General features: G+C 31.5%; 2 protein-coding genes and 1 pseudogene across 2 annotated transcripts; 1 reads left to right on the forward strand and 2 right to left on the reverse strand.

Annotated features, from left to right (window-relative positions):
• Nucleotides 1-1,951: 1,951 nt before the first annotated feature.
• LOC126721262 (uncharacterized) lies at nt 1,952-4,748 on the reverse strand. The gene is made up of 2 exons (XM_050424320.1): nt 4,564-4,748; nt 1,952-2,588 (listed from the first exon to the last, which is right to left on the reverse strand). Exons 1-2 carry the CDS (start codon nt 4,745-4,747, stop codon nt 2,179-2,181), a joined length of 594 nt encoding a protein of 197 aa, XP_050280277.1. The 5' UTR covers nt 4,748; the 3' UTR covers nt 1,952-2,178.
• Nucleotides 4,749-5,342: 594 nt separating this feature from the next.
• Nucleotides 5,343-6,595, forward strand: LOC126718505 (germin-like protein 9-3; annotated as a pseudogene).
• Nucleotides 6,596-8,481: 1,886 nt separating this feature from the next.
• On the reverse strand, nt 8,482-11,802 carry LOC126721272 (uncharacterized). The gene is made up of 2 exons (XM_050424330.1): nt 11,608-11,802; nt 8,482-9,075 (listed from the first exon to the last, which is right to left on the reverse strand). Exons 1-2 carry the CDS (start codon nt 11,789-11,791, stop codon nt 8,672-8,674), a joined length of 588 nt encoding a protein of 195 aa, XP_050280287.1. The 5' UTR covers nt 11,792-11,802; the 3' UTR covers nt 8,482-8,671.
• Between the last annotated feature and the right edge of the window lie 13,263 nt (nt 11,803-25,065).

The following is a 25,065-nucleotide window of genomic DNA, read 5'->3' on the forward strand; positions in this document are numbered from 1 at the left end:
TGTGGGACTAAGTGAGCCTAGGTGTCAATCACCTTAGGGCAAAACCTTGACCATACTCGGGGACGAGAAACAAAACCTTGCGGGCTTGGCTCCCCAAAGAGGACAATAAGCTTGCTGGAGGAAAAATCCCCCACAAGTATGATTTTAGTTTTTAAAAAAGACACTAATTTGAATTAAAAAATTTAATATAGACTTTAATAAAATTCCAAATAAAATCATGCTTTGTTTGAAAAAAAAAAAAAACTCAATTATAATTCTTTTATAATTAAATTATATTATAGAGATATTTACAAGTAAGGAAGTTTCATTTTCCCCTCACTTTTAACCCCCACCACTAAAAACATCTGACCCTCTTTTTTATCTCACAAAATCAAATATTCTCTCTACTTTTTTTTGGGGTAAAATTCTCTCTACTTCCACGGTCTTTTCACTTCACTTTTTATTTTTTGATCTTTTCCTTTGTCGTAGCTCTCAAGCACTTGTTTCTCTCTTCTCTAATGGCAATAGCAAGCTCTCCACGAGCAAAGAAAGCAACAAGCTTTCCATGGCCAGTGGCTTCGATTTGAGTTTGGGTTTAGGTTGATGGGTTTTTTGTTGAAAGTTTGATTTTGGGTTCTAAGTTGTTGAGTTTTCCATTGAAGGTTTGATTTTGGGTTTGGATTTATTTTTGGTTTTATTTTTCTTTATTTTTGGTTGATTTTGTGATTGGAATATCATGGGTTGTGATGGGTTGTGGTGGTGGTGATTGAGTGGTGGTTAGGCGGTGTTGAGAGTATGTGGGGGAAGAGAGATTGATGAGAGCAAAGATGAGAGAAAAAATTAATAAAATAGTAATATACACATCTAACTGTGCAAATATGCATGGTTACTCTAGCAAATGTGTTTATTTACGCAACAATAGCCGGACTGATGTGAAGCAGATTTAGGAAATATTGTGTAAATCTTGCATCTTTTTCTATTTTGCACAATTTTGCACCCACTGATGTGAGTGCTCTAAGAGCTAACGGTAGTTAATTATAGAGATTAATTTAGCGGATATGAAAATCTCAGAGAGTTCTAAGGAAGAATTGAAACCACGAGTGTTTAATTAAGCCTTTTTTTTAATTAAACTTCCAACTTCCTTTTGCTTGCTAGAGAAAAAGGGGTAGGGGTGGCTTGGTGGCTTGGTGGCTTTTGTGGAAAATTTCGAATCATTCTACCAATTGTTGGTGATAAGAATTAGCATTAGGAAGAAAAACATTAAAGTTCTATTCCATATACAACCTTACCGTGCAAACATGTGCCTTCCTGGAAAATTAATATTACAATTTAGGATTGAATAATAACATTTAGAATTTTAAATATCATAATACCATATATATTATTAGATACAAGAAATAAAATCTTGTCTGTGAGGCTAGCATTCACGTACCCTTGTACAACTTTAAAGGAAAAAAAAAATAGTCTTGGAAAACTATATACACAAATATATAATTTGCACAATTTTTTTTTTCACACATTTGAATAAATTTAGAGACACCCAATTTCAGACTCAATTTCACATATTAAAATAGTTGATTACGAGTAGTCGATACTTTCTACCCACCAAATTTTACATGAACCAGCTATTTTTTTTTTTTCACTATTCACAATCGACCATTTCAGTAAATTATGAAATTTAGTGTAAAATTAGGTGTGCTTATAGTATTATTACACACATTCACATATATAATCATTGGGTTTTATGTTGTAATTTACTATTTTGATCATCCTTCATGTATATCGCAGACATTAGGGGGTATTGCACCCCAAATTTATTTTTATTTTTTTAATATATGTGTTTTAATGAATTTCCATTTCAACCAAAAAAAAAAAAATGAAAAAAGAGATGAATATATTACTTGGCCAGAAGAAAAAGAAGATTATTAGAAGAAGAAGAAGAAGAAGAAGAAAAACTTATAACAAGTAGTGATATTCTAAAAATGTAGCAATAGATATATAGTAAATTAGCAACACATTCCAAGCACCAGAGTTGCGTCTTATTTGAGTCCAATAACTTACAATACCACAAAAGAAACTTCTTAAAAGTATTAAAAGTCTTCTTCAATCTTCACACAAACATATAGTACAGCCCTATATTATACCATTTTTACCCAACACAGTAGATTATTATACTACATAAACCACTGTCATAGATAATCAAGGTATGCCAATGATGGGAAAGAAAGGGATAGGAAAATAATAGCTAGATGGTGCTAAACCCCACTCTGGTGGCAGAGGCAGATCGAAGGTCTTGGATGAACCAAACTTGTTCTTGATGGGCTTGCATTTCGCAGCTTCGATGGTTGAAGGGCAAGATTTGGAAAAGCTGAGAGGAGTGGAGATGGTGTAGGTGTTAGGCTCATGGGTTGTGATAATTTTGGATACCATGTTTTTCTTTGAGGCATAGAGCTGGGTTGGTCCCCCTAGAAGCTTGGCATAGCAATTCAGTGGAGGAGATGATTTTGGAGTACTGTCTGAGGGAAGCTCGACTTCAAAAGAGCCATCATCTTCTGTGATTGCCGTAGCCAACTTTTTAACTCGATCACACTTCACAAGAACCTTAATGCCTGATACAAAATAGGCAGAGTATAGAAAGTTTAGCTGCTTGAGAGACTAGGGCTAATCAAGTCAGACAATGAGTCAAAGTTGGTTGAATTTGTAGAAGACACAGCAACAAATTTTATAAAGAAAATGCTAGAGATACAATTTTTTTGACAAAATTTTTTACACTAATGCATTGATTGTGGGCCCATAACTAATAAGAATTTGCCACAACAATAAAAATTATAAAAATATTATAAAATAGTTTATTATAACATTACTTATTTTATAATTAATAAAAAGATTTACAAATTGAATAATGACTAATAAGTGTCACTTCAACGACCAATAAATAAATATTTCAGTTATCTTTACATGATTGTAATACATCATTAGTATATAAGCTGTAGAAAAATTTGTAGGATAATGTTTATCATACACACCCTATATAATAAAAAGATTTACAAATTGACTAATAACTAACAAGTGTCACTTCAATGACCAATAAATAGATATCTCATTTATCTTTATGTGATTGATAACACATCACCCAAATTTGTAGGAAAATGTTTATTATACACACCTTATATAATAAAAAGATTTACAAATCGACTAATAACTAATAAGTATCACTTCAATGACCAATAAATAAATATCCCAGTTATCTTTACGTGATTAATAACACATCATTAGTTTATAAGAATTATGTTGTAAAATTTGTAGGATAATGCTTATGAACAAAACTTGGGTATAGTATTTTAGGTGTTGTTCCTTAGGTTCCTCTCTTAAGATTTAGTCATGTGCCTACTTAACTAAAAAGTACACTTTCATCCAATGAAAAAAAATCCACATGGCAGAATCTTAAAAGGGGAACTTCAGGAACAACACCTAAGTATTGTACATAAGGCCTTGTTTGGATTTTTTTTCATCACTTATTACTCATCACTCATCACTTAAAATGCCCTACCTGTTTGGCACCATCACTCACTTGTCATCACTCAATATTTTTTACACTGTTTATAGGCCCATACCTATCACTCGGTATAGCTTTTTTTTTTTTTTTTTTTTTTCCAGTACCTAAACTCACCGAACCCAGTGAAAAAAAAAAAAAAAAAAACTAGCCAACGGAGACCAATAATATTACGTAATGAAGAACAAAAAAAAAATGGAAGAATGAGCTGACAAGAGTGAAAAGGAAGGAAAAAAAAAAAAAAAAAAAAGAAGAAGAAAGCTGAAGAACAATGGAGAAAAAGGAAAAGTGGAGAAGAAAAAAAAAAAAAGGTCAAAAGGTGCTGCTGGCCTAACTAGTGGGTCCCTCGATTTGTGTTTAATTACAAAAATGTCATTGAAAACAAAATTGTGGAAACTGAAAATAGCTAAAATATGTTTTCAATTTCTACAACTCATCACTCAAAAATTAGAGAATTGAGTGATGGAAACAGAATCATCGAAATCCAAACAAGTTTTTGAGTCACGGGTCCCACCATTTTTGAATTATGAGTTATGAAAACAGAGTAATGAGTTATGGAACTAGAAATCCAAATACCCCCTAAGTCTTGCTTAATGTTTATTATAAATACCCTATTACACACACAAACTCTTAAAATACATTGAAATTACGATTTTCAATTTAGAAATTTTGACTTCACTTCAAGTCATGATTTCTGTGCATTTCTAGTGTATGTGCTGATATATTTCCAAATTTGTATTATGTCCGGATCGCTTAAAGTCATTTATTTCATCTTGTATATTTTGCTCCATACCTAAAATAGTAGTGTCCATGCAGTTTTAAAGCAATACACTATAGTATAACTTAGCCACACACACCAAAGAGAGAGAGCGAGAAAGAGAGAGAGAGAAGCAAAACACTAAACAATGTTATAGTAACACAAATACTATAATTTCCCTAGCTAAAATACTGAAGAGATGGCAACATGTATAAGATCATTTTGTTTAGGATTTCAAGCATGCAATTTGGAGGAAGGAAAGTTGAGCACAAACCCGAGAAGACATCATTGTGACTGCAGTCATGGCAAGAGACCTTGCCCTTCACAACATAGCATGTTGAAATCTCTATCTTCGCAAAAGCCAAAACAAAGAGAAGTGCTGTGATCAACTTAGGTAAAGCCATGGAAGCACAGACAGAAAAGATATGGATGTGAACTTTGAAGAGGTGATGCAACATAAATATAGAGACTATGAACAAGATCTATACTAGATGAAAAGGGCCCCAGGGTTTCTTTAGTAGTTGGTGATAAAGAAATGCATTTATTTACTTTCCTAAATTTCGTGAACACTAAGTCACTAATAGCACGTACAAGAAGTCTTTTCAGCATCAGATTTTATTTCACAAATGAATGGGAGATGTGGGCCACAGTGAAAATCGAAGTCCTTGCATTGAAATTTGCCACAATACGATATACTCTCCATGAGCTGGCTCAACTTTCTTCCCCTCCCATTGGGATCTTTGAGCTGGCTTATGCATGCATACCCAGGAAGAAGTATAAAATTAAAACTTAGGAAGTATATTCTTTTGAATTTCTTAATCCTACGTACTGATTTTTCTTCCTCTCCAAAATCACATTGGACGGTGTTACTTGACTTGTGAACAAGAACGAACCACAGATTTGTTCTTGCCAATTCTGAATTTACTAACTATTTTTATAATAATAAAAAAACCATATATAGATTTGTTAAGATTGAACAGATGCATTTTCTATCTGATAGCTATGATGCTAAATCCAATTTCTACACTGACCTTTTTCTAAATATTCCCTCAAATGATACCGAAGACAGATGTAAATTTCGATCCAATCATTAAATAAGTTGATATTCTATTAAATTTTACAATATATACCAAATTTTATTTTTTTATTTTTTTATTTTAGAAGGATCAATATGATGAAAAGCCTTGAAGCGTATATGATCACTGACATTCATTATCACTACGAATAAATTCCGCTCAAGAATTGTAATTCAAGTTCTTGCAAATTAAGAGACTCTAAGCTAATTTCAAAAGGCATTAGCCCTTGACTCTTCTTATTAATATTTTTATTAAGTTTAGGAAGGCAGCTTTAAGCAATAGAAGAAACTAAACTTTTTAACATGTTCTATATCATATATGAAGAGAAGAAAAATTTGTTACTTTCTTAGTCTCATTCAACAGCCTAATGACAGAAATAAATAATATATAAAATAAAAAAATGTGACGATAACAAGAATGACTTTGTAATTGTCATCTCTAAATTTTTCATCCGACATGCCTGCACAGAAAGATTACAAACCAAATTGCCTTTCCTTAAGTTTCTATAAATACTTGCCCTTCTATTAAGTCCAAGCACACACTATAAACATCATTTTAAGTACCATATTAGCTTTTCTCTTCACTACACCTCAAGTTCTCTTCCAAGGCCTCAAAAACTTTCAACGTGAAATTCTTTGCACTACTGTTTTCTTCATTTGCCATCATCCAAATGGCAATAGCAGGAGATCCAGACATCCTCACAGACTTCATAGTCCCTCCTAATGTCACCGATGTTAATGGGGTTTTCTTCACATTTACTGGCATGCGTGCCCTTTTGGGTGGCTTTCCCACTGTCTTCAAGGTCACGAAGGCAAGCTTGGCCGAGTCCCTGCTCTCAATGGTCAGAGTGTTTCCTATGCTGTCCTTGAATTCCCGGCTGGCACCAAAAACCCACCCCACACTCATCCTCGCGCTTCTGAGCTCCTTTTCCTAACTCAAGGTACCCTTCAAGTCAGGTTTGTTGATACAACCAACAAGCTCTTTAATAAGACACTACAAGCGGATAATGTCTTTGTATTTCCTAAGGGTCTTGTGCATTTTCAATACAATGATGATGTAAAATTTCCAGCTATAGCAATTTCAGCTTTTGGGAGTGCAAACGCTAGATTGGTTTCACTTCCCAACACTTTGTTCACCACTGGTATTGACGACAATGTCTTGGCTAAATCCTTCAAGACTGATATTGCCACCATTAAGGCTCTTAAGGCTGGTCTTGCTCCCCAGCCTTGAGGATAGAATTCATCACGAATAGTGGCTACTTTATGATATATTCTTGTTCCTTGGTGTCTTGTGTGTTTTTTTTTTTTTTAAATAATTATTATTCTTCTAAATCAGAAGAGTATGCATGTATTACCATTTTTGAAAGCTTTAATTTAAACGTTGTTTCTCCTATTTAGCATAAACGAGACACAAAATCTTTCACTTTTCTATTATTTTGAATATGTATGTATTTAAACATTAGAATTTTGTTCATTTTATAATGATGAAAAGGAGAGAAGTATTATATTGTTGCAGCATGAAATAGATGAGCTTAACAAGGGTACATGGAACAATAAATGGATAAGGCAAAATAGAGTTCAATCACGACATTTAAAGTTAGGATCAGTAGCTAGCACCTAAATAACCAGTCTCAAAACTCTCAACAAAGAAATGATTACTGATAAAAGTAAAACAAGATAGCCTGAAGTTTTACATAATCTACGCGTCAGTAAGTTGAACTAAGATGGTGAGGATTGGAATGCTCTACCGCCAGGACATTGGTTTGATGAATATGGGGAAAGTGCAATCAAGAAGTTACAACTTAAAATATAATTGAACAAAATTTTGGATAAAACTTGCCAAACACTTAATAATTTTGGACCTAACATGGTTATGTAGGGTTTAGGTCAATTACAAAAACATCTCCTTGGGTTTCAATTTTTCCTTATAACTGTCTAGAGTTTTTATATCTACCAAATTGGTCTATGCGACTAGCTTTCCTTTGCTCTTATGGATGACAAAGTCAAAAGACCACATAAAGAAGACTAACTAACTAATTCATTGGCCATGTAATTTTTTCATTCATAAGTGCTAACGGTAGTTAGTCACAAAGATTAATTTAATTAGCGGATATGAAAATTTCAGGGTGTTCTAAGGAAGAATAGAAACCATGAGTGTTTAAGCATTTTTTTTAAATTAAACTTCCCACTTCCTTTTGTCTACTAGAGAAAAGAGAGTAGGGGTGGCTTGGTGGCTTTTGTGGATGATTTCGAATTATTCTACCAATTGTTGGTGATAATAATTAGCGTTACGAAGAAGCACATTAAAGTTCTATTCCATATACAACCTTACCTTGCAAACATGTGCCTTCCTGAAAAATTAATATTACAATTTAAGATTGAGTAATAACATTTAGAGTTTTAAATATCATAATACCATCTATATTTTTAGATACAGGAAATAAAATCTTAACTGTGAAGCTAGCAGTCATGTGCCCTTGTACGACTTTAAAGGAGAAAAGAAAATAGCCTTAGAAAACTATATATACAAATATATAATTAGCACCAAAAAAAAAAAAATTCACACATTTGAATAAATTTAGAGACGCCTAATTTCAGACCTAGTGTCACATATTAAAATAGTTGATTAAGAGTAGTAGATACTTTCTACCACCAAATTTCATAATTGACCACTTTAGTAAATTATGAAATTTGGTGTAAAATTAGGCATGCTTGTAGTATTATTACACACATTCACATATATAATCATTGGATGAGCTAGTGTTTGGCTAGGAAAAGTTAAAATGATAAATAAAGATATCGAAGGAAATTACTCTGTTGATCTTTTGGTAGAAGGGGAAAAAAAATTTCTAGAATTTTTTGTGTTGTACTTTACTATTTTGATCATCCTTCATGTATTGTAAGCTAAATTAATTATCACAGACATTAGGGAGGTTTTGCACCCAAATTTTTTTTTTTTAATTTATGTGTTTTAATGAATTTCCATTTCAACCCAAAAAAAGGAAAAAAAAAAAAAAAAGAGATGAATATATTACTTGGCCAGAAGAAAAAGAAGATTAGAAGAAGAAGAAGAAAAACTTATAAAGATATTCTAAAAATGTAGCAATAGAAATATAGTAAATTAGCAACACATTCCAAGCACCACAGTTACGTCTTATTTGAGTCCAATAACTTACAATACCACAAAAGAAACTTCTTAAAAGTATTAAAAGTCTTCTTCACACAAACATATAGTACAGCCCTATATTATACCATTTTTACCCAACACAGTATATTATTATACTATATAGACCACTGTCATAGATAATCAAGGTATGCCTATGATGGGAAAGAAAGGAATATAATAGCTAGATGGTGCTAAACCCCACTCTGGTGGCAGAGGCAGATCGACGGTCTTGGATGAACCAAACTTGTTCTTGATGGGCTTGCATTTCGCAGCTTCGATGGTAGAAGGGCAAGATTTGGAAAAGCTGAGAGGAGTGGAGATGGTGTAGGTGTTAGGCTCATGGGTTGTGATAATTTTGGATACCATGTTTTTCTTTGAGGCATAGAGCTGGCTTGGACCCCCTAGAAGCTTGGCATGGCAATTCAGTGGAGGAGATGATTTTGGAGTACTGTCTGAGGGAAGCTCGACTTCAAAAGAGCCATCATCTTCTGTGATTGCCGTAGCCAACTTTTTAACTCGATCACACTTCACAAGAATCTTAATGCCTGAAACAAAATAGGCAGAGTATAGAAAGTTTAGCTACTTGAGAGACTAGGGCTAATCAAGTCAGTCATTGAGTCAAAGTTGGTGCAAATTCAATTCATAGAAGCCTGTAGGGGTGGCAGCCAACCCACCAACCGGTATAAACCAATCTAACCCAACCAGGGTAGGCTCAAAGTATTGTGAGGTCTAAGGCAACAACTTTAAGTGAGGTCTATTTTTATATTTTGAATATTAATAGAATATTTATTTAACTTTTGAGAGACTAGGGCTAATCAAGTCAGTCATTGAGTCAAAGTTGGTGCAAATTCAATTCATAGAAGCCTGTAGGGGTGGCAGCCAACCCACCAACCGGTATAAACCAATCTAACCCAACCAGGGCAGGCTCAAAGTATTGTGAGGTCTAAGGTAACAACTTTAAGTGAGGTCTATTTTTATATTTTGAATATTAATAGAATATTTATTTAACTTTTGGTTTTTTTTTTAATTTAAAATCTATTTTTTTAGAAAAAAAATTACAAATTAAAACAAACTCATCGCATTATTCAATGACTATACAACTAAAATAAACACTATCTATTGAAATGAAGTAACCAAATACTAAAAAATTATGAATGAAAATTTTAATAAAGTTATATATTTGATATTTCTAAATAGAATTTGAGTATAAATTTATTTACTAGTGCAAGATTAATGAGTTCTTTTAACATTTATGTGTGAGAAATTAAATCCAATGAAAATATTTTTCTTTAACTGGTTTTTCTTTGATAAAAAACAACATTTTTTTTTATTGGTGAATATTTAGGGCTTGATTAATAATTTTATTAGTATAAGAATATTTCTATTGATAAAAATTTAGGGGCCTTTTTTTATTAGGGGCCTTAGGCGGTTGCCTATTTGGCTCACCCATTGAGCCGGCACTAGACCCAACTCAACCCACTGGGTCAGTTTTTAAGGGTTGGTGAGTTGGGTTGGGTTATGGATTTTTTTTAATAGTGGGTTAAGTTGAGTTTGGGTCATAAGATTTACAAATCCACCTAATTTGATTCGACCTACCTATATTTAATATATTTTTTAAATTAAAAATATATATTAAAAAATATACTATATAATTTTGTTATTTATTTTTTTGCCCCTCTTCCTAAATAAAACCCAAATCTTAAATTTTTCTCATATAGTTTGTGTTTGTTTGATGTTATGCTCATGATTATTTGGCTATAAATTTGCTCTTACCTGTTGTGGTGGTGGTGTTCTAATGCTCAATTTATTAATAATAATAATAATTAAAAAAAAATTGTCCAACCTATGAATACAATCCGATCCAACTCGATCTACGTAAATTGGGTTGAGTTGGGTTGAACCCCTGTGATGAGTTAGGCTGGGTTAAATTTTTTTAACCAACCATGGTGGATTAGGTTGAAAAAACTTCTTAATCCAACCCATGCACACTATTAGAAGTCAGCTACAAATTTTATAAAGAAAATGCTAGAGATACAACTTTTCACAAAAAAATTTACATCGATGTATTGATTGTGGGCCCAAAACTCATAAGAATTGGTCACAACAAAAATTTATAAAAATATTATAAAATAATTTATGGCTATAACAATACTTATTTTATAATAAAAAGATTTACAAATTGACTAATAACTAATAAGTGTCACTTCAATGACCAATAAATAAATATCTCAGTTATCTATATATGATTGGTAATAACACATTATCAATTTATAAGCCTTATATAGTCAAATTTGTAAGATAATGTTTATTATACACACCCTATATCATAAAAAGATTTACAAATGGACTAATAACTAATAAGTGTCACTTCAATGACTAATAAATAAATATCTTAATTATCTTTATGTGATTGACAACAAAACATCATTAGTTTATAAGCCTTAAGCAATAAAATTTGTAGGATAATGTTTATTATACACACCTTATATAATAAAAAGATTTACAAATTGACTAATAATTAATTAGTGTCACTTCAACAACTAATAAATAAATATCAGTTATCTTTACATGATTGATAACACATCACTATTAGTTTATAAACTTTATGAAGTAAAATTTGCAAGATAATGTTTATTATATACCACCTATTACACATAAACTCTTAAAATGCACAGAAATCACAATTTCCAAGTTAGAAATTGTGACTTCATTTCGAGTCATAATTTTAGTGCATTTTAAGTGTGTGTATAAGAATGTTTGTAATAGGGTATGTATTAATATTTTTCCAGATTAGTATTATCTCCAGCATCTCTTAAAGTCATTTATTTCTTAGTGTATATTTTGCTCCATACCTAAAATATATAGTAGTGTCCATGCAGTTTTAAAGCAATACACTATAATATAACTTAGCCACACACACACACGCACACAAAAAGCAGCAAAACTCTAAACAATGTTATAGTACCACAAATGCTATAATTTCCCTAGATAAAATACTGAAGAGAAGGCAACATAAAGATAATTTTGTTTAGGACTTCAAGCATGTAAATCGGAGGGAAAGAAAGTTGAGTACAAACCCGAGAAGACATCATTGTGACTGCAGTCATGGCAAGAGGCCTTGCCCTTCACAACATAGCATGTTGAAAACTCTATCTTCGCAAAAGCCAAAACAAAGAGAAGTGCTGTGATCAGCTTAGGTAAAGCCATGGAAGCACAGACAGAAAAGATATGGAAGTAAACTTTGATGAGAAGATGCAACATACGAGCTCATAAATATAGAGACTAGGAACAAGAACTATACTAAATGAAAAGGGCCCCACGGTTTGTTTAGTAGTTGGTTATAAAGAAATGCATTTATTTTACTTTCCTAAATTTGATGAACACTAATAGCACGTACAAGAAGTCTTTTCAGCATCAGATTTTATTTCACAAATGAATGGGAGATGTGGACCACAATGACAATCGAAGTCCTTGTTTTGAAATTTGCCACAATACGTACGATACACTCTCCTTGAGGTTGGTCCCCAAAAGAAAAGTTAAAGGAAACCAAACATCTAACATCATTAACTAAAACAAATGATTAGGTAAAAAGTGAGTAAGGATAATGGTTTTTAAGGCTTGATCATATTCATGAGATATTAGGTTCGAAATTTCTTGTCAACATTTTAGAGTTATCTCTTTGAGATTTTTTTCTCTAATAACTTGGTTTGTGTGGAATAGGAGAACTATATACAATTAAGAAAATAGTCAAATACTCAAAGAGATCTAGATATTATCATTTATAAAAAAGAAGTAAGGGTTGCCCTAAGAAATATTGATTTTGGCTAAGGCAATTAGCATTCATTTCATTTCGTCATTTACGTTACCTTAGCATAGCTTGGGGCTCTCTCTCTCTTTCGAATGTATTATACCATATTATTAAGATAGCATCACTGGATAATTTTCACCATGCATAGTATTTGTAAGTCTACATGCAGCATACACTAGTCAACACACCACACCAAAGGGAAGCATGAGAGCATTTAATAACTATCACATGATCATCAATTGCTTTGGATGAGTAGAGAGAGCAAATTGTTCATGACTTTAATATTGTCATGGGAGGGGGAGAGTATCGGATGGACCTCACAAGGCTTATACAAGATTTTCTCGTTTTCGGTGAAAGCTGAAAAAATTCAAAAGCAGGCATCATCTCACCACCGGCAAATCAAGTAGACACCATCCATTTTCTGCCACATATATTCAATTGATCCATTGCTTCCCCTCCAACTTCTGACATCGGATATTAAAAACCATTAATTACATTGTACATCTTTGCAGGAAGTGCGTCGTTTTGTGCTCAATAGTTGAAACATTGAAATTCTGTAATATATGTGGGATCGATATACTATAAAACGAGTGTAAATTGGAAATGAAAGCCTTTCAATTCGGCAGGTAAAGAGGTCTCTGCAAATGCAAGAGTGGTTGCCAACTCACAGAACATGAATATCGATAAAGTACTCAATTAATACACGGTCAAGAATCAAAAGAATCTACCTCAAGTCCAAATGAGCAGCTAGCATATATATCAAATAAGTCAGATACAACTAAATGAACTATATGCAGAGATAGATATATAAATATATATATATATATATATATGTAAGCTTCCCCTACCATTTTTTGAGCTACAGTACTGAAAAATAAAGGGACCCTTTTCATAGTCATGCTTGCTGACATGTTATTGAAGCTTTCCTGCACAGAAAGACAGTTTATAGCTAGAAAACAAAGTAGCTAGGGTTTAAAATTATTCAAGTTACTCTCTTAAAATAATATAAAATTATTATAGCAAATATTACCAATCTATGAATTTAGTGCAAAAATTGCCAACAAAATTCAAGAAGCCAGTATCTTGAGATTGTAGAAGAGACTTAAGATCAAATCTTGTTTGGGACGGAAAATTTGTTTCCAAACTGAAACCATCTAAATAATTTACATTCCAAACGCAATTAATAATAGGTAATTAAGTAAATTAAATGCATAATAGGGTAGGGTCAGGATACTTAAGAAGTAACACCAAACCCTTCCTAAATGCAGTTAAAAATTCATAACCCTTACTATTAAGGGTGGAGTTTAGGACCGGCTGAATGATGGAGCAAGAAATGCGATCGTCTAAGGCCCCAAGTAAAAAAAAGTCCCCAAATTTTAACCAATAGGGTTATTTATAATCAATAAATAAAATAATTTTTTTTACCAGATGAAAAACAAATAAAAAAATAGAGAAAAATGCAACGTCAATAATATTTTTCACAACAGTTTTACAACTAATGCTAAGTAGCAGGTTATTGCAGCTTATTGTTGATGGCGAAAAAATAATTATAGTGATATTTTCAAATAGAAAACAAAAAGCAGTTTAAAATCTAGGATTTGTTGTAAAAAATATTGTGAATGTTGCACTTCTAAAAAAAAGAATAATAATAAGAGTTTAGTTAGCAAACTTTTACTAGTTTTCATCTAAATCTACCATTAACACCACTGTTTTACTTACCATTATCAATCTACCACATCAACTAGTATGAAAAAATTTGTCAAATTTTTTCTATCTATAAAATTTCTAAAAAAGAAAAAATTCTACGTAGTTCATGTTAATTAGTAGTAATTTTACATCTAAAACAAAATAATCAATTTTCGTCTTAGACCCCCAAATGCATCAAGCCGCCCTTGGTGGAGTTGGAAAACCCACTAAACAATATTCATTATCATTTCTATTGTAGAGAGACATAATAAGGATACTTCTTGCTGTTACTAAATTTAATAATCAATCAAGAAAAAAAAGGATAATCACAATCATTACCCTTATGGTATGCCCTTAATACATGGAGGTACCCTAGTAGGTTCATGACATTTAAAATTCTCCACTTATTACATCGTTTCAATTTAAATCAACTTCAAGCCACTATCCATCTATGTTATTAATTTATGCTGTACTGGGTTGTAATGGAGTGGGAAAAAAAAAAGGAAATTGTTGATAAACTTTTATTTTCACCTAAGTATCATTTTTTATTTTCTGACAATGATCAGTTTCTCACTCTAAACAAAGCTTTCTCTCTCTAAACAGACTTTTCTGTCTCTATGGTTTCTATTATATGGATGTCAAATTAATTAGTGGTTTCCTATTTTTATCTGCTTAATTAGTACCCAAAATAATGGAAATGAATATAAATATAAGACTTTAACAAAATTAAAAACATGGACCTATAAAACATGGTATAAACTTTGGGAATTTTATGTAATGAGAGAGAGAGAGAGAGAGATTTCTATTCCTTCTTACTCATACTTTCTCAAAGTCCACATATTTGGCCTACCATATATATGACGCCTTCTCAAACTTAACAAAAAGACAATAATACCCCTCTAACCTCTCATAATCACATGCAACAAGCACCCTTAACATGTAGCCCTATTCTAATAGGCTAATAGCTTACGATACATATTTGTCATCTTTTTATTAAACTTGAGAATGTGTGATATGATAGGTGACATGGGATAGTGTTGGGTTTACAAGTATGAGTAAAATCTCACATTAAATAATGATGAGAAAAATAAGTAGTTAATATGATATAATTGAACACATATTCATTGGGTCCAAGCCTTTTAGGTTAAAGTGTGTCTCTATATATTATATTATATTTTATATATATATATATATATTTCTTTTTTTTTTGAGAAACTCTCTATATATTATATTAATTACTCAAAGAAGTTCCCTAAGATGTTTATTTTCTCAAGTGGTATCAAAGCTCATGGTAGTGTGGGACAAAGGTGGCTAGGTTATCGAAGTTCCTTTCGCAGTTGGAGCGGGAACGGAGTGTATGTACTTGAAACCCTTTCACAAATAAAGCAAGGTGGGTCCCTTTCACAGTTGGAGCGGGAACAATATATTGCACCAAGTAAGCCCATAAAGCCCACACAAGCAATCTTGGAAAAGCCCCAACAAAGGAGTATTATTGCCAATAGTGTTAGACAATGGTGAGGTGTGAAGTTTCCATGAAGGATAAAAGACGTGCAGAGTTGACACGTGGAGGCTCATGGATGATGCACTAGTAAGGGCCCATTAGGTAAGGAGGAGTGAATAGGACTTGTTTATGACTCACAGAGAGGTCTTGAAGCCTATAGAGAGGCGGAGATTCACACGTAAGAGGGAGATTGTTAGGTTACACGTGTGAGTGAAGTCCTACATTGAATAATGATGAGAAAAATGAATAGTTAATATAACATAATTGAGCACATGTCCACTGGGCTTAAGCCTTTTGGGTTAAAGTGTGTTTCTATATATTATATTAATTATTTAAGATAGACCAAGAATATATTTATCTATTGTGATGAATTAATTGATTAATTAGCTAAATTTATTAATTAATCAAATTAACATGTAAAATGCGTGGTAGTACAAACAAATCACCAATTAAACTAAGTATGCAACGGAAAATAAATTGATACGGTAATTTGTTTTCAAATAGGGAAAACCTACACGACAAAAACCTCACCGGGTGATTTTAAAGTCACCACTCCCAAGAATCCACTATTATCAAAACAAGCAGTTACAAGTAAAGGAATCCTAGTGCTTTATACCAACCTACAGATGAACCTTTACCCTAATACCCAATTGGACTTGTTCTGTAGTGACAATTTCTCATTTTCAATGCACGGCTCTTAGTACGTGACTAACCAATAAATGCGTGGATCCCAATACGTGACTTAATCACCAACTTAAGAAGAATGTTGGCTACAAAGTTCTTTAGTTTATCACACGATGAAGATCAAGAAGCACTTTGATCACAAAACCCTACGGTGTACAAACACAACAGCTTCTTCAAGAGAAAGATGAATGCGTGACTAACCAATAAATGCGTGGATCCCAATACGTGACTTAATCACCAACTTAAAAAGAATGTTGGCTGCAAAATTCTTTAGTTTATCACACGATGAAGATCAAGAAGCACCTTGATCACAAAACCCTACGGTGTACAAACACAACAGGTTCTTCAAGAGAAAGATGAACTGAGGCCAATTCTGTCTCCGATCACAATTTGCATGAACAAAACTTTGCTTCACACTTATGCAACTATGCGTAACCTTTGACGGCCCTTAAAATAATCCTTATATATGTTTAGGGTTGTGAGAAAAGAAAGTCCAAACATAAACTCATGGATTGAATGAAAAACAGTTCTAAAAAACTGAGTTTCATAAACCTCGATAGATAGTCATCTATCGAGCTAGCTGTCAAGCCACGGGTTTTAGCAGCTTTAAATCTCAATAGATGCTAGCTATCGAGTTTTAAAATCCAGCATTTCATTACATGATTCTTGGACAAACTTGCATGGTTTTAACACTTGAACTTGAAACCTTGTTTTTTAAAGCATTAAGTATATCCTAGATCTACCCAATTATAAGTAAAATACGTTTTGTCAAATGATTAGTCAATTACATAAAATATTGACATATGTTCCTAACATTGAACCATATATGTCCTAACATTTAAGAAAGCTCCCTAAGATATTTTATCTCTCCAAAGAGGAATGTATACTACATCGGGCATTATGAATAATTTCATATATAAGTTAAAGAAATAGAAATTTTTTTTTTTTTTTAAGTTTTGCATAATCAAGTGATGTTAACACTTGTCATGTCATCAAATTTTATTAAAGTTAACCAAACTAATAGATGTAAGCACAGTGAGTGTCACAAACAACATCATAGAGTACTTCCTTGTTTTAAGGGCATCCTTAGTGGTAATCGTAATTATCTCATAGAAAAAAGTATGGTTGAAAATTTGTTGATCGTGGACTGTTTCCAACATTGATTAATAAGATTCTTTTCATGCTCTTGCCTCTTGGAATGTAATAGTGAATAATCTTGCAAAAGATACACAATTCTATTTAATGGGACGTAAATTTTCAACAATGAAAAAATTCTAGGCTCTTGTGATTTGTAATCTCATTTTATTTAAGAGCATTGTTTTTTATACACGTGTATAATTATGGGTTGAACCCATGTTTTTAGTTATAAAACATAGTGTGTAAAAAGTTTTAGCAAATTTTTTTCAAACATTGATCACCTGCATTAGATTGACTGCACTTGGGAAAGATGAACAGCCATATGCAAACTTAAAGCGCAAATGTGAACAAGACTATTCTCAACTGCGATTAAAATTTCGAAGTAATTAAAGCTGTAAGTTTAGATTTTGTTTCAGAGAGATTTAGTAGGATTTTATTGGATTGAAAGAGGGTCCATTTCCAAGTTCTAAGATTAGACTGCTACGATATGAACTTTCGGAAAGGGTAGTCACTTTCCCGAAAGAAAAATGATAAGTCTCCATTTTAAAAGGTTTCTATTCTTCACTGGTGGGGAGCTACATTGGAGATTTTGATACAACCTGATGTCTTCAAACAAGGAAACTGTGCAATATTTGTCGCTAATTGTACAAACAGGAAGTGATAGCATCATGTGAGGAACAAGAATATTTACAGCTTTGTCCCTCTGATAAAGAACAGAAGCACAAAAGTTGATGTTTATTTGAAGAAGATAGTACTGGCTTTATTATTTCTATTTACATCCAACCAAAAGTTAAGGCCTTTTATTATGCGTAAGTATTAGTTGGTGTATGTCACCATCCTATTTTTCATTTTTTCTTGCATGTAATTATGGTCCGGTTGCAAATACAGTTGATACTTGATAATATATGTGTAATTCTTCTGTGACCACAACTTTCAAATGATTGTGAACGGTAGGTTATCACGTTTACAATTTCTCAAAAAAATAAAAAAAATAAAAAGATTATCACGTTCATATGAATCCATCAGTTTTTTTTTTTTTTTTTTCATCATGGCTCTCAGAATTGATCATTTAAGAGTTGTGGTGAGAGTTCTAGTACAAAAATTGTCTCTAGACATTTTCATGTACATGACATTAATTAATTAATTATATATATGATTTTTGTTTTTTATCATCAGAGTAAGACACCAATCAATATTTTGGTATAAGTAGGAATTAAACCTCAAATATCTTATTCAACTATTAGAAATTTTACAAGTTAAACTAACTATAACCTACCATGATACAATATATTTGATTGTATGGTACATAAGTACTTTATTTTGTTCAAGATTATAAAAACAATACAATTAAATATACAGAATAAAAAACATAAATCAATATACTTACAAGTATATTAAAAACTTGAATGAAAAATTTAGGATTAAAAGAAAATATTTATTATATTTTAGTATATTTGTTTTATATTAACATGATTTTATAAGATGCTATAAAAAAATCAACTAGTTAAGCATTTAATATATTTCGTGTGTGTGCATATATATTCAACATTTATTTATGTTTTCAAGTAAAATATATGAAAAATGAATGAAATATACTGTGTTTAATTCATTCACTTATTTAGCAAAAAAAAATTACAAAAAGTATTTTCTTCACATATTATTATAATTTAAAATAATTTTATTTTTTGGTTTATTTAAAATCTAATATGCATATATGCATGTTATATCTGACAATAAGATTGAATCATTCAAATTATATATAAAAAATCTGAATAGAGAAAAAAAAATCACCATTATAATAAAATATGAAAAGAATGATGTTAATATAATTAAATAGTAAAATAAGGAACTAAAAATATTAATTTTTGATAATTTCATTGTTGTATATAACAAGATAAACAATTATACTATTAATGATAGTATTGAAATTCAGTCAAGTTAAAGTATTTTTGTACAAGTAAAATACAAAAGGAAAAAATTAATGTATATTTTATACATTTAGTTATATAAAACTTATATTTTCCAGAGTACTTTTCGTACAGTATACTAGAGCTCTTTTATTTTATTTTTTATTTTTTTATAAAAGATGGACACACATACATGAAATATTGTAATATATAGTATAGTATGTGTATTTTACTATTACCAACCATTTGCAATGTCCCCTTAAATTTCAAAATTAAGAAATTTTTTCGTTAACTATTAGTAATAAGCCCTTTGCTCCCTTTTGTTAGAATTTCTTCCAAATTAAATTTTCTGTTACATGTTTTTTTAAAAACTAAATTCCTAATGGCAAAAGATAAAATTCTTATTATCAATAGTTAAGAAAAGAAGTCGGTCAGTTTTGAAATTTAAGAAGCACAATACTAGTGCAACAAAATTAATGGGGGAGAAGTTCAACTAATTTATTTTTCTAACTTTCCTCTTTACTAGGAGGTGTTTGTTCATTCACAATTCAACTATTTAGGCTCTTTTGCACTATTATCCATCCTTTGGACATGAGTTCTGAAGTTCATGTTCAATTTAATATGTGTCTTTCGATTAAGGTCAACAAAATGGTTATTATAAAGGGTTTATTTCTCTTATTATTCCAAAACCATGAACTTCATCAGGCTAAGGATAAATTATTAAGACAGAGGACAATGCATTGTTGTAGATAATTCTCGGGCGTTCATGGCTAGTCGGTGTTGGCAGCTGCTAGAACGTTAGACCAGACTGTTGGAGCGGGTAAAATTGTCCTCGCCCACTTTCAAGTTAGGATTCACCGACAATTCATTTGTAATGCTGTATTCATGTTGTAACAGTGTCCTATCTACTACATTATATTATAATTTTTCAAAAATTGTTTGTGTCTTCATATCATACCTGTAACGTGCTCATGTCGGTGTCGGTTTCTATGCATCGTAGCTTTCAAATGGGCGGACAGGTCTTAGGCTATCCATTGGATAGGAAAATTTCGTTTAAAAAAAAAAAAAAAAATCCACTCCCTCAATTCCTCAAGCTTTCTTACATTTTTCTAGAGAACCAAACACAAAAACAAAGAGTACAACAAATCCTTCAAATCACCCATCAACTACCAAAGACATCCGCAATATGAAAAGAAAGAAGCATGATAGTTTGAAAATCTCCAACAGCAAGCTTGATTGGAAATTTTCAGAGACTTGAAATCTCAACAAAAGCTCATTAAGTTTTTGTCAATCTAAAACGTCAAGCCCCCCTCCCCCTAATAATGCCCACGATGGGTGTCGTCTTTCAAATCTCATAATCCAATGAGATTTTATTTTATGCAAATTAAGAAAGAAACATCATCTTTATGCTTGATACATTAAATCTGGTGGGTTTTTGGTTTTTGGCTTTTGATTAGGTTTCTTGGACCACTCATCTAATCAGTATCCTCTACTTGCTTTCCATCTCGCTTTCATTTTGGTTACACGTCTCTACAACTTCGTCTAAGTTTGTCAAACCACATGTCTAAATCAGTAGTCTTTATAGGTAGGTATGGTCCATGGGCGGAACTATCATTGTACCAGGCGGGGCAATGGCCCCCAATTTCTTTTTTCTTTTTTTCTTTTTTTAAATATTATTATTATTATATATACTAATTTTAGTAATTTTGTTATATAAAATTACATTTTATTTCCCTTAAATAATATCATTAATTCTTTTAAGCGTAATACTATATTCACAAACGTTTTTACAATATTTTTACAAATTTTTTTTGTAGCAAATTTTTATTAATTCGCATAATAGGCCCACAACTCACATTATTTTTTTAATTAATAGTAACCATTTATCATATCAATAATTTATATTAAAAAAAAAACTTGTAATTTTAGCATTTTCCTCATTTTAGTGACCATAAAAAAATTTATAGATCTAAAATTTAAAAAAATATATATACAAGCTCAAAAAATAGCTCAACAACAAAAATTACCAATAATAAAACTTAAAAAAAAAATTAAGCTCAATCAACCAATTTTATCGCAAATAAACAACCGTGCCCTTTAAAAAATTCTAACCAAAAATAATTTTTTTCTTACCCACAAACAAAAAAAAATTAAAAATCTCAGCAGCTAAATAGTAGCAATGTCAGAGGCTAAAACTGCTGCACATAGCCAATAGTAAAACTACCACTCCTAACACAAAGTTCTAACTTCATCCTTGATATAGTCTACACTACCTTGGCCAATGTCGACCTTTCATTACTACACACCTACATGACATTCAATGACATTATCATTGTATCCAATCTATGCTTTTGTAGATCATAATTTCCTTCCAAACTCAAGTTTCGTCGATGTTGTCTCACCTTGAGTTTGAAGGAAGATGTTAGAGATTTAGATTTTTAAGACCTAACCCTATTGAATTGTTCAAGTCTTAATTATACTATTGTAATCCTAGGGTTAGTCTACTATACAATTTGTTCAATTAATACATAGTAAACTAAGAGTGTTCACAGATCAATTTCGATTCAAATTTGGTATCAACTTGCCACTTGAACCAACTCCTTCAATTTAGGGATCTCCCTATTCACTAGCGATTGAACTATCAACAAGATTGACTACAAGTTATTTTCAGTTTAAAAGTCAAATTTGGTTGGGATTTGGGTTTAGGCTTCCTTATAGTGTGCCGAGAGTGGTAGTGAGACTAGAAGCAAGCAATAACAGCACCACTACACCATAAAACTAACAACAAAAAACAATCCAAACTGAAGTTTTGAACAATCGTATTAATGCATAACAGTTGGAATGGCCAGAATTTTTTGTACCAAAATGGATAAACGGATACAACCAACCTATTGACTACACTCAACAACATCTGTATTTGTTTTAATGTTATAAACCTTTTTGGAATTTATGTTGGTTAATGAAATGACATGAACTATCAACCTTTTGTTTTATATTATTTCCTTATGGTGTGCAGAGAGTGGTAGTGAGACTAGAAGCGAGCAACAACAGCACCACTACACCATAAAACTAACAACAAAAAACAGTACAAACCGAAGTTTTGAATCAATTGCATTAATGCATAACAGTTGGAATGGCCAGAATTTTTTGTACCAAGATGGATAAACGGATACAACCAACCTATTGATTACACTCAACAACCTCTGTATTTGTTTTAATGTTATAAACCTTTTTGGAATTTATGTTGGTTAATGAAATGACATGAACTATCACCTTTTGTTTTATATTATATATATTTTGGTAATCGTGAAGTGTTGTTACACCGGTATCAAATATTACCTTCGACCTTAAAGGGTTGGCTTAACGGTTCTTAAGACTACAAGAAATTCATGAGATCCTGGATTTGAAACTTTTTGTCAGCATTTTGGAGTTACCCCTAAGAAATTATTCCCTGTAATAACTTAGTATGTGTGAAATAAAGAAATTACACTCGAGAGAATAGTCAAATACTCGAAGAGGTCTGGATACCCTCGTTTCTCCACACACACACCAAAAAAAAAAAAAAAAATTACATTCCAATAGCTAAAAAGAAACGGTTCTCAAAATGGAATTCAAAGCATTGATCCAAACAACCACAATTACTACAAGTCTACAACACTATACCAATTAAACGACAATAAGCTTTTAAAAATGCTAAAACTATTACAAATTTTATAACAAAATGCTTACAACTTTATGTGAGAAAGAATATGATTAGTAGACTTTAACAACATAATAAATGAATATCATAGCCGCTTTTATGTGATTAGTGATGCATCAATTTGTAAAATTTACATTAATAAATTTGGTAATTCCCCTGATATCGCTCTAAAGTTTCACACATAGGTAGTTATTGATCCCTTTACCCATCCAATCTTTGGAATCCTACCTTTTTCAACTTCACAACAATAGTGTCAAATTTCAACCCAACAACAGTTGTATCGGCTCCGGACTAATTTGCAATTTCCCTTATAACCACTAACCATAAAAAATGGGGAAAAAAATTTATACACTCAGAGCATAACAGAGGCATAGAGATTACAAACGCAACAATCTAGGAGAAAGAAGCATGGTTAGGTAAGACACTTACATAAAAGAAAGAGTCATAGGCTATGAGAAAAGGGCGAAAGTGATGACTGATAAGGCTAGAGAAATCCCTTTAACCCAAAAGGAATGAGCAAGTGACAATATCTAATCAGTTATGTCAGGCTTCGCGAGTGAATTTTTTAAAAACCCAATACCTACCCAAAAAATCTAGATTTTTGAACTTGCTGAGCCCAATTTTCACAAGAATTTTTTTTCCCCAAACCCAAGACCCATCCCAAAATCTAGTAGATTTTTAAGTTGTTGGGCCTAATACCAACCAATCCATTGGTTAAAATCGATTGTAGGCTAGTATGTTTGGGATGCGCAACCATAATATTCTGGAAAGTGAATCATTTTTCATAAAGCATTTTAAAAAAAAACTATCTCAGTTTTTTTTTTTTTAAATGAGTTGGAAAATTATCTCTTAATATCTTTTATTTAGTTTGGTGTGAGATGAAGTTGTTTTACGGTGGAAAACAACTAAAAACTACTATATTTCACATTAAACTAAATAAGGAAAGTCAAGAGATAATTTTTTTACCAAACACAGAAATATGCAAAAACTACTCTACTAGACTATCTACCATCTTCCACTCTATTTGTTTCAATGGAAAACTTTCTGTAAAGATAATTTTCCACATTTTTCAGTGTTTAGTAACACAAAAAAAACCTGCTCAATAGAAAACAATCTTTGGTCAACGGAAAACCTTAATAAAAATAAGGCTTATTATCTATAGGTTGTTTTCCAAAAAAAAAAAAAAAAAAAAAAATTGGAAAACAATCTATCTCTTATGCGTTGCATCTCTTATAAATATTATCTTCGTTTATAGCCATGGGAAACATAATTTTTTGGCGCCTTCTCTCTCTCGTGGTAAGTTTTCTCACTTTTACTCTCTTCCCTTTACTTTTTCTCTCCTCACACCCTCACTGTCACTAACTCTGGTCTCTCCTCTTCCCATAGAGCTCTCTCTCTCTCTCTTTCTCTCTCTCTCTCTCTCTCTAACTATCTCTCTTCTCTCTTTTCTCCATATTTCTCTTCCCCTCTATAACACAATTCTCTTAATAATTTTTTTTTTTCCTTCATTGATCAGTCAATAGCTCCGACTTGTAAAGGAGAACAAATTTGCAGTGGTAATTATTTCATTACTCTCTACCAAAATCCCAATTCTTTACTTTGGATTTCAAGCTCGATTTTCTTTTTTCTCTAAGAAATTTTATGTTTGATAGATTTCAAGCAGAAGTTACTTCTTTTTCGTACATAAAGTGCAAAAAAATAAAATAAAAAATAAAAAAAGAAGAAGAAGAAAGAATTAATGAAGTAAAAGATGAAAATTTTAAACATAGTATCTATATTGTTCTAAATTGCTTTTACATGGGACAATCTTTACTGTGGACTAATAATATTGTTATATAAGGAATGATAATTGTTTAAAAGAACTGCATTTGTTGGCAAATTCTTTTTTTGTTGGCAGATACTATGTAGTGATATATTATACAATACATTATGTAAATACATTATTTTGAGTTATATTGAAGATCTGTGGTTGACCATAGTAGACAATTAGTATACCAATAAAAATAGTAGACAATTAAAAATTATTGTTATTTATGCTTATTGAAAATTTATTCCCCTATCAAATTTATATATATATATATATATATAGACAAATGATTAGTATATGTGTGT

The sequence above is a fragment of the Quercus robur genome, chromosome 1 (assembly GCF_932294415.1).
Source record: "Quercus robur chromosome 1, dhQueRobu3.1, whole genome shotgun sequence".
Classification (NCBI taxonomy): Eukaryota; Viridiplantae; Streptophyta; class Magnoliopsida; order Fagales; family Fagaceae; genus Quercus; species Quercus robur.